The 12761-nt window shown below is 48.3% G+C and overlaps 2 protein-coding genes across 2 annotated transcripts; both read right to left on the bottom strand.

Annotated features, from left to right (window-relative positions):
* Positions 1-434: 434 nt before the first annotated feature.
* On the bottom strand, positions 435-4774 carry LOC119356693. Its single transcript, XM_037623670.1, has 6 exons — positions 3884-4774; positions 2991-3154; positions 2127-2365; positions 1859-2058; positions 1055-1180; positions 435-969 (listed from the first exon to the last, which is right to left on the bottom strand). Exons 1-6 carry the CDS (start codon positions 4679-4681, stop codon positions 871-873), a joined length of 1626 nt encoding a protein of 541 aa, XP_037479567.1. The 5' UTR covers positions 4682-4774; the 3' UTR covers positions 435-870.
* Positions 4775-5155: 381 nt separating this feature from the next.
* Positions 5156-9851, bottom strand: LOC119356692 (receptor kinase-like protein Xa21). The gene is made up of 2 exons (XM_037623669.1): positions 6011-9851; positions 5156-5899 (listed from the first exon to the last, which is right to left on the bottom strand). Exons 1-2 carry the CDS (start codon positions 8913-8915, stop codon positions 5499-5501), a joined length of 3306 nt encoding a protein of 1101 aa, XP_037479566.1. The 5' UTR covers positions 8916-9851; the 3' UTR covers positions 5156-5498.
* Positions 9852-12761: the final 2910 nt, after the last annotated feature.

Raw genomic sequence — 12761 nt, 5'->3', positions numbered from 1 at the left:
TCCTTGACAGTGACTGGACTGCCAAGGTTGCCGACTTTGGGCTTTCAGAAATCATCGACCCGACTCTGCTAAAGGTCCAGCCAGACGACGATGATGATACAAGGTTGAACAATGCATTAGTTTGCTTAGCTTCTGTTGTAAGAGTCGGCATCTTGTGCTCAAAGGAAACACCATCTGAGAGAATGAACATGAAATATGTTGCCGCTGAACTGCACAGTATCAGAGACAGAATCAAAGGTGCGGCCATGGAATCCTCTTCCCCACAAATGGAATCCTCTGACAAGGAATGCCCTTAGTGTAAACACCAAGTATCCTTCTTCTTCTAGGGCATTCTCTATTGAATCTTCTGTTGTACTAGTTGTATATATGGAAGCTTCCCTTGAGAAAAATACAGCATCACGAATCTGTCAAGCAAAAGGTGACACTATCAGACATCCAAGGGAGATGGGCAACTTTCATGCAGATGTACATCCAAGGGAGTATATAACAATACTCCTTGGGTACATCCCTTATTAACAGATATATGAAGTTTATCTGTACATCCAAGGGAGTATATAACAGTATGGTACAGATGATGATTATCTAATTTACAACACAGATGTACAAATCGTTTGCTCTTGCTTCCCCTAAAACAAAGGGAAGATGAGAAGGAAACTCAGGCACTATTGTAACAACTGTAATTCTATACAAAGCCTCTGTTCAATTCAGAACCTAAATTATGAGTGGTCCTGCCAAATGCCTTTAACATCAAAGGGGCGAATACATGCAAATGACCTCTATATACCTCAAAAGTAATATTGTCATTTCTGTGTCCACTTTTGTATGGGTAGCTGCTGAACACTAGCAAATGAGCTTGGCCATAAAACTAAATCAACGTTCTTCCCGACGGGCCTTGTTTGGGTCAGAAACCATGTCCATCATCATTTTCTCTGGAGAGTCTTCCCAATTGCCAAAAGCTGCGAGATCAATCTGAAAAAAAAGGAAGGAAATGTTATGGACATTTGAACAGTGCTGTACATTGTAGAGAAGGGTCCTTGTTTGCTCGGCGTAGCACCTTTCTCCGCTGCCCTGAGAAAATATCCTCCCTCTTCTTGAAAATATCCTGTTGCCGCTTTGTTGTTTGTCCACCAAGCCCCCATACTTCGAAGTCAAGTATTGAAGCCTCAACAGGTAAATAACCCTACATCACAATAATGGAGTAATATCATAATCTGCTTTCAGTGGCATTTTGGACTGTGAGCTAGGCTCATGAAGTATTTATTTGAGGCCACATACTGCTACTGCCAAAGCTTGCAGATTTCAAATGAAAAACAGTGATGTGCAGTTATGCCCTACAGAGGAAAACTTTCATAACCTATAGCAAGTAATTTACATGGCCAGTTGGCCACTGAGTGGCTATCATCCATCTACCCTTGTTGCCTTTGGCACTATGTTTGGATTTTAAAAGCACTTTGGTTTTGCTACTTTGGGGTAAATAAACTAGCTAACTCAAACAACCTGTAGTTCAGAGCCAAGACAGAAATGAAGGTTCCTTGCTGACAGGATTACGGAACATGGGAGCAAGAAACTGGACCTAAGGCCTTGTACAATACTAGGTGCTTAGTGAGGTGCTTATAGAAAAATAAACTGGGTTTTCCGAAGCACCAACGCCTATTTCTACATGAGAGGCGCCTAATTAAGCGTCTACCCTCTACAAATAAGCACCGGTGCTTAAAGAAACACTAGTTTATTTCTCTAAGCACCTCCCCTAAGCGCCTTGCATTGTACAAGGCCTAAGAGTTCTTTCGAGATTATACTAAGGTGGTTATAGCAATAACAATGAGATATTTAGTCAGAACTACCAAATGTCAAATTTAACCTGATTGGGAATGAGAGAACCGTGTTGGTAAGTCTTGTCAACTGCATGATGGCGAATTGTAACTTTAGAGAAGTCCTCGTCGATAAAGATCCTCTCGTTTCCAATTGATCCACCGAATGCTAAGCCAAGAGGCTTTGGCGTTGCCTCATACGTCTTTAGTTGAGTATGCAGGTGGCAATACATGATGTTCTTCTCCTTACCTGCTAGATTAGACAAACAGTAAGCTAGAATCAAATGTGGCGAAGGACATAAGCAACAAAAGTCATACCCGATGGCAGAAGCATGCGGAATATTGGATATGTGGCACATAGGAACCCAGAGCTACCGTAGAAAGTGTCTTTGTTCTCAAATCCATCCTCAGTTAATACACCAATTCCCCATTTTCGGCCAGCATCAACATTCTCACTACCAGAATTTGAGAATGCCGGGAGAAGAATTAGCGCTGGTCCCTTATACCCCTCAACACAAGACCAAAACCGGCTCAGACCTTTTCCATGAAGCGATGACCTACAAATATGTTCTAGATCAGGATTAAAACTTATAATGTAATCAGGTCAAGACAGGATTTTACAAGATCACCTGATAACAACTGAAACTTACAATACTTACTTACTTACGAAGCCTTTGATCCCAAACAAGTTGGGGTAGGCTAGATATGAAACCCTTTCACGAGGACTTCCCAGGAGGTCACCCATCCTAGTACTACTCTCGCGCAAATGGGTTTCATACCCAAAAGACTGGCTAGTTTTTACGTTGGCTCGCCAAGCCTATCACAACCCTTAGATATGAAACTCTTTCACAAGGACTTCCCAGGAGGTCACCCATCCTAGTACTACTCTCGCTCAAATCGGTTTCATACCTATGGGACTGGCTAGTTTTTACGTTGGCTCGCCAAGCCTATCACAACCCTCCTCCTTTACCCGGGCTTGGGACCGGCTATGCCTAGAAGACATAGGCGGAGTTAACAACTGAAACTTACAATCTTGACAAGAAAACTACTCCCTCTGTCCCATAATATAAGAACGTTTTTCACACTACACTATTGTCAAAAGCGTTCTTATATTATGGGACGGAGGGAGTAGCTTACAAAGATAATCACGAGAATACGAAGCAAAAAAGGGCAAGAAGTAACCTATAAAGAAGGTCTCCTGTGTCCATTCCAATGAAAGATGCTGGCAAAAACTTTTCACTCAATGTGTTTCTGACGCTGAGAGAGATTGACCATGCCCTCCCACGTGTTAATAGATATGCATCACAAGTATCAAAAGTTGTGTTACCAGTTGAAACAGAGCTTTCCTGCTTGTAAGAAACAACTCTGGTTAGAAGAAATATTATGCCAAGTTTAAGCTTCATTATTATAAAGTCATCAGATAGGATTCTAAATAATTGGACAAAACAAATAAAGATTCATTGTTGCAGCAAAATAATGAGGTCGTGAACTCCATGAGTTCCTCCTGCAGGAGCTTCAGCTTAGTGCTAATAAAATATTCTGAAGCAACTAACGGTTTTTTAAACAATTTTTCCCAGCCTCTGCATTGGAGTTAGTTATCAATTACTATACACCAAGCTCAGAATCTATGTCTGGATATCTTCACAATTCCTACCTGGATTGTTAAGTGAGTTCTGAACAGTCACATATAAAGAAGAACAATCCGAATTTCTAGCAAGCACTGAGAATGTACATAATGCAGAACTTGCTGATAATTTGTAGAACCAGAGTAGCCAGGACAGCTGATCATGAAATTAAGTGCTCTGGCAACTTATAAGTCATAACATGTCATAAGAAGCTAAATCTTCTATATATGCCTCCTGGCAGCACAAGACCTAAGATATAATATAATCAAGGGAAAACATGTGGAAATAGATGAGTAAAATTTTCCCACCATTTTGCACATCTACCTTCTATTATATGCACCTATAACTGAACAATGGCAATGCCGCATCAAACGGCACCACAGTTGATACTAAACAAGCTATTCAATCTTTCAGAATAGCAACTAATTCCGCAATGCATAATCGGATTACCTTCGCTGGATCAGACTCAGACGACCGGAACCTGTCCTGCACATACCGCGAGAGGCAGTTGCCAAGCCCGGGGACAGTCGAGATGACCCAGGACGTGAACTCCTGCACCGAAACCCCCTTCCCGGCACCGGAAACCTCCCAGCCCCATACACCCTCGTCATCTGCGACGGCGCCCGCGGACACGAGCGCCGACAGCACCAGGTGCGAAACGTCCGGGAGCAGCACGGCCTCCCCCTTCCCCCCTTCCTCGCCGCCCGAAGCCCTCGGCGCCAAGCCGCTCCACGCCATGACCCAGCACATGGACAGCAGCACGGCGATCTCCCCGGGGGCGAGCTCCCCCACGACCTTCCCGCCCTCCTCATCCCCGCCGCCGTCCTCGTCGGGGCGGAACTGCACGCCGCAGGGCGTGCCCGCGGCGGCGCAGGCCGCGGCGTAGACGCGGAGGAGCACCGCCAGCGGCAGCGAGGCCCGGGCGCGCGCGCAGCAGGAGTTGAACCCCTTGAGGAAGCCGAGCCAGCCCCCCGCCCCCGCGTCCTCGGAGGCGCCGCGGGGGAAGAAGAGGGAGGCGATGGTGGGGCCGAGGCTTGCGAGGAGGTCCTGGAAGTGCGCCGGAGTTTCAAGAGGGGGGGCGGAGCGGAAGGAGGTGGGCGGGAGGGAGAGGGTCGCGGCCAGGTCGGCGGAGCGGGAGAAGACGGCGCGGAGGAGCGGGAGGGAGAGCGCGGCGGAGGCGAGGGCCTCCTGCTCCCGCAGCTCGCGCGCCTCCGCGGGAGCGCTGGCGGTGGAGGAGGACCCGCCCATGGCTGCTGGTGGTGGTGAGATGTCGTCGGCGCGGCCGCGGTGGTGGAGTGGGGATCGGGGAAGGGGAGAGGGGAGGGGCGGGGCGAGGCTCTTGGGGTTCCAAGGGGCGGAGAGGGGAGAGAGGAGGGGGACCGCGTGGCGGCCTGGGAGAGAGTTGGATCGCGGGGTCTAGGTGTTTGATGGATTGCCGACGCGGTAACTCAAATTTGGTGATCTGGATTCTGGAGTTGGATTAGAGCTGGAGAGATTTCCAAAGGACGACGGTAGAAGATGACGGAGACGTGGACTTTCAGTATACGCTAGCCTTCGTGGGAAGCGTAACCAAATTTGTACTGTTCAAATGTTTTCTGCTGGTCACACTAAGGGCCTATTCGGTTTGGAGGATTTTCATAGGAAACACATAGGAATAAGGATCCCGGAGGAAAATTTCCTATAGATGCATTCGGTTTGTAGGAAATGTGTACAGAAATTTTGTAGAAATACTATTCATTTTCTATGCTTTTGAAGGAAATTACACATCCACTCAAAGCTCATTTTACGTGTAGGAACGAGGCGAGTCAATTCCTTAGGATGGCAAGTGTCATCCTATAAAATTCCTATACTAGTACTAATTCCTATTTTATAAAATCCTCCAAACCGAATGAGCCCTAAGGCGAGAGGCAGTTCCTAAAATATTGGGCAGATATTCAGAAGACATCATGTTACAACTCCGCTACCTGGGTAGGTACAATTAACCGAAGATGTAGCAGCACACCAGCATCATGCTCCATTTGCTAACACTAACACGGAGAACAAAACACATCACCACATAGACCGATCAATGCCGCTGAGACCCTTTTTTCTTCGCTGCCACGCAAGCAGAGCAATCCTTCTTGATGTTCCTCAGCCTAGCGACCACATCGCTCATGCTCGGCCTCTGGTCACTAGAGTCGGCCGAACAGTCCAGACCCAGCTCGAATGTCGACACAAGGAAGTCGCCCTTGCAGGCACTGGAAGCCAATGCCGATGTAGTAGTATTCATCTCTTCACCTTGCAGCAGCTTCTCGTCAACAACATGGACGAGCCTCGCTGGGAATGCTCGCGAAACCCACTGCCTGAGGCTGGATTCTCCAAGGAACATGGGGTTTGTGGGCCTCCTGCCGGTGAAGACTTCGAGCAGCATGATCCCAAAGCTGAACACGTCGCTCTTCCGTGACGCCTTCCCCATGTACGCAAGCTCTGTACAAGAAAGGAAAAAGTTGACAGCGTTAGCCAACCAAAGTAATAGGCTAATAGCAGCTAATTTCTTGGCAAATGAATTGCCCAGGCATGGTCGTACCAAGCACGTACCTGGGGCCATGTACCCAATTGTCCCTGGCATACTCGCTGAGACCATGGAGTTGTCATCGCCTAATAACTTCGCAATGCCAAAGTCGGCAACATGCACCGTCATGTCCTCATCCAACAGCACATTGCTAGGCTTCAGGTCGCGGTGTAGGACAACCTGACAGTGATGATGGTGCAGATACTCCATTGCCTCCAACACGCCGAGCATAATGTCCAGTCTCTTGATGAATCCTAGTGGTTCGCTATTTTCAGTGTGCAAGTGCGTCTCCAAGCTACCATTGGGCATATACTGAAGCAACAGTGCTCTAAAATCCAAGTTGGAACAGGTATTCAATATCCGTATCAAGTTGCGATGCCGGGCCATCCGCAACACTTGACATTCAGCATCAAAGCTCCTCACGGCCTGCTCGAATTGCATGTTGAGCACTTTTATCGCCACCACCAAACCATCGTCCAGTTGGCCCTTGAAAACTTTTCCGAAACTTCCAACTCCAAGTAGGTTGTCCTCGTTGAAATTTTCAGTGGCACGAGCAACCTCGTGGTAGGACACTAACCTATGGCTGACTGGATCAACTCCATCAGCAGCAGGTGTTACCTCTCCCTGCTTCAGATTGTTCCTTCTTATCAGCAGGTATAGGCACATAGCTATAGCCGCCAATGTTAAAGCAAAAGAAGGTAGTAGGAATTTTAGCAAATGTCCATTATTAACAGGGTGAGAGTTACCAAGGCATGGCAAAAACCCTAAACGGGGAGCACCGCACAGACCGAAGTTTCCTATCAGAGATTGCAAGGTGATGTTTCTGAAAACACCTTCATCTGGTATCGAACCTTGTAACTCATTGAAGGACAGGTTCAGGCTTGTGAGGTAGGTTAAGTTTGTCAAGTTCTTTGGGATGGTACCCGAGAAGTTGTTGGAAGATAGGTCCAGTGTTCCTAAGCTAATTAAATTACGAAAACTGTATGGAATAGAATTTTGAAATGAGTTGTGAGACAGGCTTAGGTAAGTTAGCATCCGGAGCTGTCCAAAGGAATCTGGTAGGCTGCCAACCAAGTTGTTGTTGGAGAGATCTATTTTGTTAATCTGTTTCATGTGGCCGAGATCAAAAGGTAATGCACCAGTCAGAGAGTTATGGGACAGATTCAGTTCAACAAGGTTATTAAGAAGAAACAAGCTTGTTGGCACATGTGAGGACAGATTGTTATAAGACAAGGAAATGTATTCCAACAAAGTGAGATTACCAAGGCCATCTGGTATAGAACCAGAGAATTTGTTGTTGTAGAGAAATAATTGTACCAGTCTCTTGAGCATACCAATTTGCGCCGGGATGGGACCAACAAAGCTATTCCCTGAGATGTCAATCCTCTCAAGGTTCTCCATAGTCGTGATGGATTCTGGGATCGACTGGCTTAGTTGGTTGTTCATAAGGATCAACGAGCTGACACCACTTAGATTTGATATTGTCGATGGAATTCCTCCTGTCAACTTGTTGCCAGTTGCATCAAAAATCACAAGCTTCTTGGAGAGGTTTCCAGTATAGTCAGGAAGGCCTCCACTGAAATCATTCACCTGCAAATTTACGAGACGGAGCTCCCTGCAATTTGAGAGACCATCCAAGAAGCCAAGCTCCCCTTGGAAGCGGTTTGATCCAAGATCGAGGAGTTGTAGTGATCTCATGTTCCCAAGTGTTGCTGGTACTGACCCGGTCAGTAGATTGAGGGCCAACCCTATTGCGGTTAATGATGTCAAGTTGCCAAGAAAAGCAGGAAAAGAACCTGTGAGTCCATTAGATGAAAGCTCCAAAATATTGAGCTGTCTCAACTTGCTCAATTCAATCGGGATCTCTCCATTGAGCTTGCAGAATGAGAGGTCAAGCCTGGTGAGCATGGTAAGATTCCCAAGAACATGAGGGATTTGCCCAACAAGTTCGTTCCCCCCAGCTAAAAGGCCGGAAAGGAACGGCAGCTCACCCAGCCATGCCGGCACAGGACCCGTAAAGAAATTCTGAGATAGAGAGATGATCCTGATGTTCTTGCACGAAGCAAGGCCTGAAGGAATCAGACCTGTGAAGTAGTTCTGAGAGAGGGATATTACTTGCAACATGGGGAGACTAAGGCTGCGATTGCTGCTAGGAACAGGGCCAGTCAGATTGTTACTGGCCATATACAGCATCCTAAGTCTAGACATATTGAAAATGGCCGAGGGAACTGGTCCAGAGAGCTGGTTTCGCTGCAGGCCAAGGAAATCAAGCATGGGCAAGGAGCTGACGCTGTCAGGTATCGACCCAGACAGGCTGTTGTTCCCAAAGGAAACATAGCTTAGCAGAGGTGTGTTGTTGAACAGATGAGCAGGTATCGGACCACTCAAGTAGTTGGCATGCAGAGCTATGTAGGCAAGGTTGCGCAATCCTTGCATCTCTGTTGGGATTTGACCAGACAGCATGTTGCTGCCCAAATCAAGAACTTGGAGACCTGTAAGGTTCCCAAAGGTAGATGGAATGGAGTGAGACAAGCTGTTGTGTGCAAGATTGAGCCGCCTAAGGCGACGCAGCCGGCCGAGGTCGGCGGGGATGGAGCCGACGAGGTTGGAGCTGGTGAGGTTGAGAACAGAGAGGAAGGAGAGGTTTCCAAGGTGAGGGGCGAGCTGACCATGGAGGGGCACGCCCGGCAACTCCAGGGCGGTGACGCGATGGCGCTGGCGCCGGCCGCATGACACGCCGACCCAGCGGCAGAAGGACACATTGGTGGCCCAGCTGTTGCGGAGGACGCCGAGTGGGTCGGACAGCCGCGCCTTGAACGCGAGCAGCGCGTCGAGGTCAGTGTCATTGCTGCTAGGAAGGGAAGGAGCAGCGAGCACGGTCGCCAGCAGCGGTACCAGTGCGAGTATAATGAGGCGAAATGCCATGGCCATGGACAGTGCTGGCTAGCCAAGTTATGAGAAGCAACCATAGAGTACTTCTCTTCTTAAGTAAGGAAGAGTGGAAGACCTTGACTTGGTGAGCTTGTGGAAACAGTCAATGCATACCTTGAGAGAGTATACAAATTTGTTTTCCTGCAGCCTAGAGAGCGACTAAAGCATTGCCTTGCATACGCACATGATCAATTTTCAAATCCTAAAATGCAAGACAACGACCCCTCAACAGTTTTAGCCGTGATTGATTATCGCAGGTTCACACTTAACAACAACTTGGATTGCATGGTTTTCTCCTCTGGACTTAGACTCGGCGTTCTGTGGGATGAACTCTGCTCGCACTTGACAGCAGCCTGTTATTGTGTAGGAGTAGTATTGGATGGCTTTCTCCGACAACGACTCCAGTCATAAAGCTGATGCACAAAAGTCGCAGTTGGGTCATTGGGTGGTGTTGGTCATATACAGTGTACTGTTATTTGGTTAGTGTTTTTCAATGCATTCGGAGTCCCAATCCTCCCTTGTGTCAGCCCCAGAATCAGCTAGCTACCAGGGTTGAAGATAGGTACCTAGATACTGATGACGCTGGGAGGCATGAGCCTCACTTGGGTCCGGCACCCCTTGACCAGCGCCACTCGCCGGCCGGAGGCCCCCGAGCGAGGAGGTCGTGGAAGTGCTCCGGCGGGTAGGGGGTCTCCGCCAGGTCGGAGGAGCGGGAGAAGACGGCGCGGAGGAGGGAGCGAGAGAGAGGCGGAGGCGAGGGTCTCCTGCTCCCGCAGCTCGCGCGCCTCCGCGGAGGCGTTGGCGGTGGAGGATGACCCGCCCATGGCTGCTGCTGGTGGTGAGCTGTCGTCGGCGCGGCCGAGGTGGTGCCGTGGTGGAGTGGGGATCCGGGAAGAGGAGAGGGGCGAGACGGGGCTCTTTTCTTTGAGGGGGTGCGAGACGGGGCTCTTGGGGGTTCGAAGGGGGCGGAGGGAGGAGGGGCCCGCGTGGCAGGGAAAAGAGTTGGATCGAAATATGTATACGGCAAACGTGTGGCAAATTGCGACACAAACTGCCACACGCATCCAGCGCCGTCAGTTCCTTCTCGATCATTGAGAATAAACAAAGGGAGCTTACCACCTCACCTATGACACTCATTGTTGAATAAGCTAAGGGAAATATTGTTTTTGATATGTTTTTGCCTTTAATATGTTAGCACTGAAAAACTTTTTGTTTCAAGCATCGTGGTAACTTTGATCATTGAGAATAAACTTGTTGAACCTGCCCTCCCGGTAATTTCTGTAAATAGCACGATAACATTCACACCATTGACCTGATAATTTAGATACAAACATCGTGGTAACTTTAACCATTGGGGAAGACAAATGTGAAAAAATACCCGATAATTTATGTGTAAATAGATGATAATATACGCAGCGCACATCTGATAACTGAGGTAGAAACACCATGGTAACTTTGACCGTAGGGTTTTTTTTTTTTGAAAAGATACTCCAGTATCTTCTGTGTAAATAGCACGGTAGTATACCTCCCTCCCCTGGCATTTTTATGTGTATATAGCATGAAAACATATGCACTGCGATAACTAAACACCATGATAAATTTTTGTCCCGTGGGGGAGGTGTTGGGGAACGTTGCAGAAAACAAAATTTTTCCTACTCGTTTCACCAAGATCATCTAGGAGTTCATCTAGCAACGAGTGATTAGATGCATCTACATACCTTTGTAGATCGCGCACGGAAGCGTTCAAAAGAACGGTGATGATGTAGTCGTACTCGACGTGATCCAAATCACCGATGACCAGCGCCGAACGGACGGCACCTCCGCGTTCAACACACGTACGGAACAGCCACGTCTCCTCTTCTTGATCCAGCAAGGGAGGGAGGAGAGGTTGAGGGAGATGGCACCAGCAGCAGCACGACGGCGTGGTGTTGATGGAGCTGCAGTACTCCGGCAGAGCTTCGCTAAGCACTATGGAGGTGGATGAGGTGTTAGGGAGGGAGAAGGAGGCAACCAAAGGCCAAGACGTTCAGGTATGAAGTCCCTCCTCTCCCCCACTATATATAGGGGTGCCAAGGGGGGGTGGCCGGCCCTAGGAGATCCAATCTTCTAGGGGGTGCGGCGGCCAAGGAGGGTTTTCCCTCCCCCCAAGGCACCTAGGAGGTGCCTTACCCTCCTAGGACTCTTGCCCCCTTAAACCCTAGGCGCATGGGCCTATGTGGGGCTGGTGCCCTTGGCCCATTAGGCCAAGGCGCACCCCCTTACAGCCCATGTGGCCCCCCGGGACAGGTGGACCCACCCGGTGGACCCCCGGGACCCTTCCGGTGGTCCCGGTACAATACCGATAACCCCGAAACTTGTCCCGATGCCCGAAACAGGACTTTCCATATATAAATCTTTACCTCCGGACCATTCCGGAACTCCTCGTGACGTCCGGGATCTCATCCGGGACTCCGAACAACATTCGGGTTACTGCATATACATATCCCTATAACCCTAGTGTAACCGAACCTTAAGTGTGTAGACCCTACGGGTTCGGGAGACAAGCAGACATGACCGAGACGACTCTCTGGTCAATAACCAACAGCGGGATCTGGATACCCATGTTGGCTCCCACATGCTCCACGATGATCTCATCGGATGAACCACGATGTCGAGGATTCAATCAACCCCGTACGCTATTCCCTTTGTCTATCGATATGTTACTTGCCCGAGATTCGATCGTCGGTATCCCAATACCTCGTTCAATCTCGTTACCGGCAAGTCACTTTACTCGTACCGTAATGCATGATCCCGTGACCAGACACTTGGTCACTCTGAGCTCATTATGATGATGCATTACCGAGTGGGCCCAGTGATACCTCTCCGTCATACGGAGTGACAAATCCCAGTCTTGATCCATGTCACCCAACAGACACTTTCGGAGATACCCGTAGTCTACCTTTATAGTCACCCAGTTACTTGTGACGTTTGGCATACCCAAAGCACTCCTACGGTATCCGGGAGTTACACGATCTCATGGTCTAAGGAAAAGATACTTGACATTGGAAAACTCTAGCAAACGAACTATACGATCTTGTGCTATGTTTAGGATTGGGTCTTGTCCATCACATCATTCTCCTAATGATGTGATCTCGTTATCAACGACATCCAGTGTCCATAGTCAGGAAACCATGACTATCTGTTGATCAACGAGCTAGTCAACTAGAGGCTCACTAGGGACATGTTGATGTCTGTTATTCACACATGTATTACGATTTCCGGATAACACAATTATAGCATGAATAAAGACAATTATCATGAACAAGGAAATATAATAATAATGCTTTTATTATTGCCTCTAGGGCATATTTCCAACAGTCTCCCACTTGCACTAGAGTCAATAATCTAGTTACATTGTGATGAATCAAACACCCATGGAATTCTGGTGTTGATCATGTTTTGCTCTAGGGAGAGGTTTAGTCAACGGATCTGCTACATTCAGGTCCGTATGTACTTTACAAATCTCTATGTCTCCATCTTGAACATTTTCACGAATGGAGTTGAAGCGACGCTTGATGTGCCTTGTCTTCTTGTGAAACCTGGGCTCCTTGGCAAGTGCAATAGCTCCAGTGTTGTCACAGAAGAGCTTGATCGGCCCCGACACATTGGGTATGACTCCTAGGTCGGTGATGAACTCCTTCACCCATATTGCTTCATGTGCTGCCTCCGAGGCTGCCATGTACTCCGCTTCACATGTAGATCCCGCCACGACGCTTTGCTTGCAACTGCACCAGCTTACTGCCCCACCATTCAAAATATACACGTATCCGGTTTGTGACTTAGAGTCATCCAGATCTGTGTCGAAGC

The sequence above is a fragment of the Triticum dicoccoides genome, chromosome 2A, assembly GCF_002162155.2.
Source record: "Triticum dicoccoides isolate Atlit2015 ecotype Zavitan chromosome 2A, WEW_v2.0, whole genome shotgun sequence".
In the NCBI taxonomy this organism is placed as follows: Eukaryota; Viridiplantae; Streptophyta; class Magnoliopsida; order Poales; family Poaceae; genus Triticum; species Triticum dicoccoides.
The sequence above is the reverse complement of the archived record's forward strand: the minus strand, read 5'-3'. Positions and strand labels throughout refer to the sequence as shown.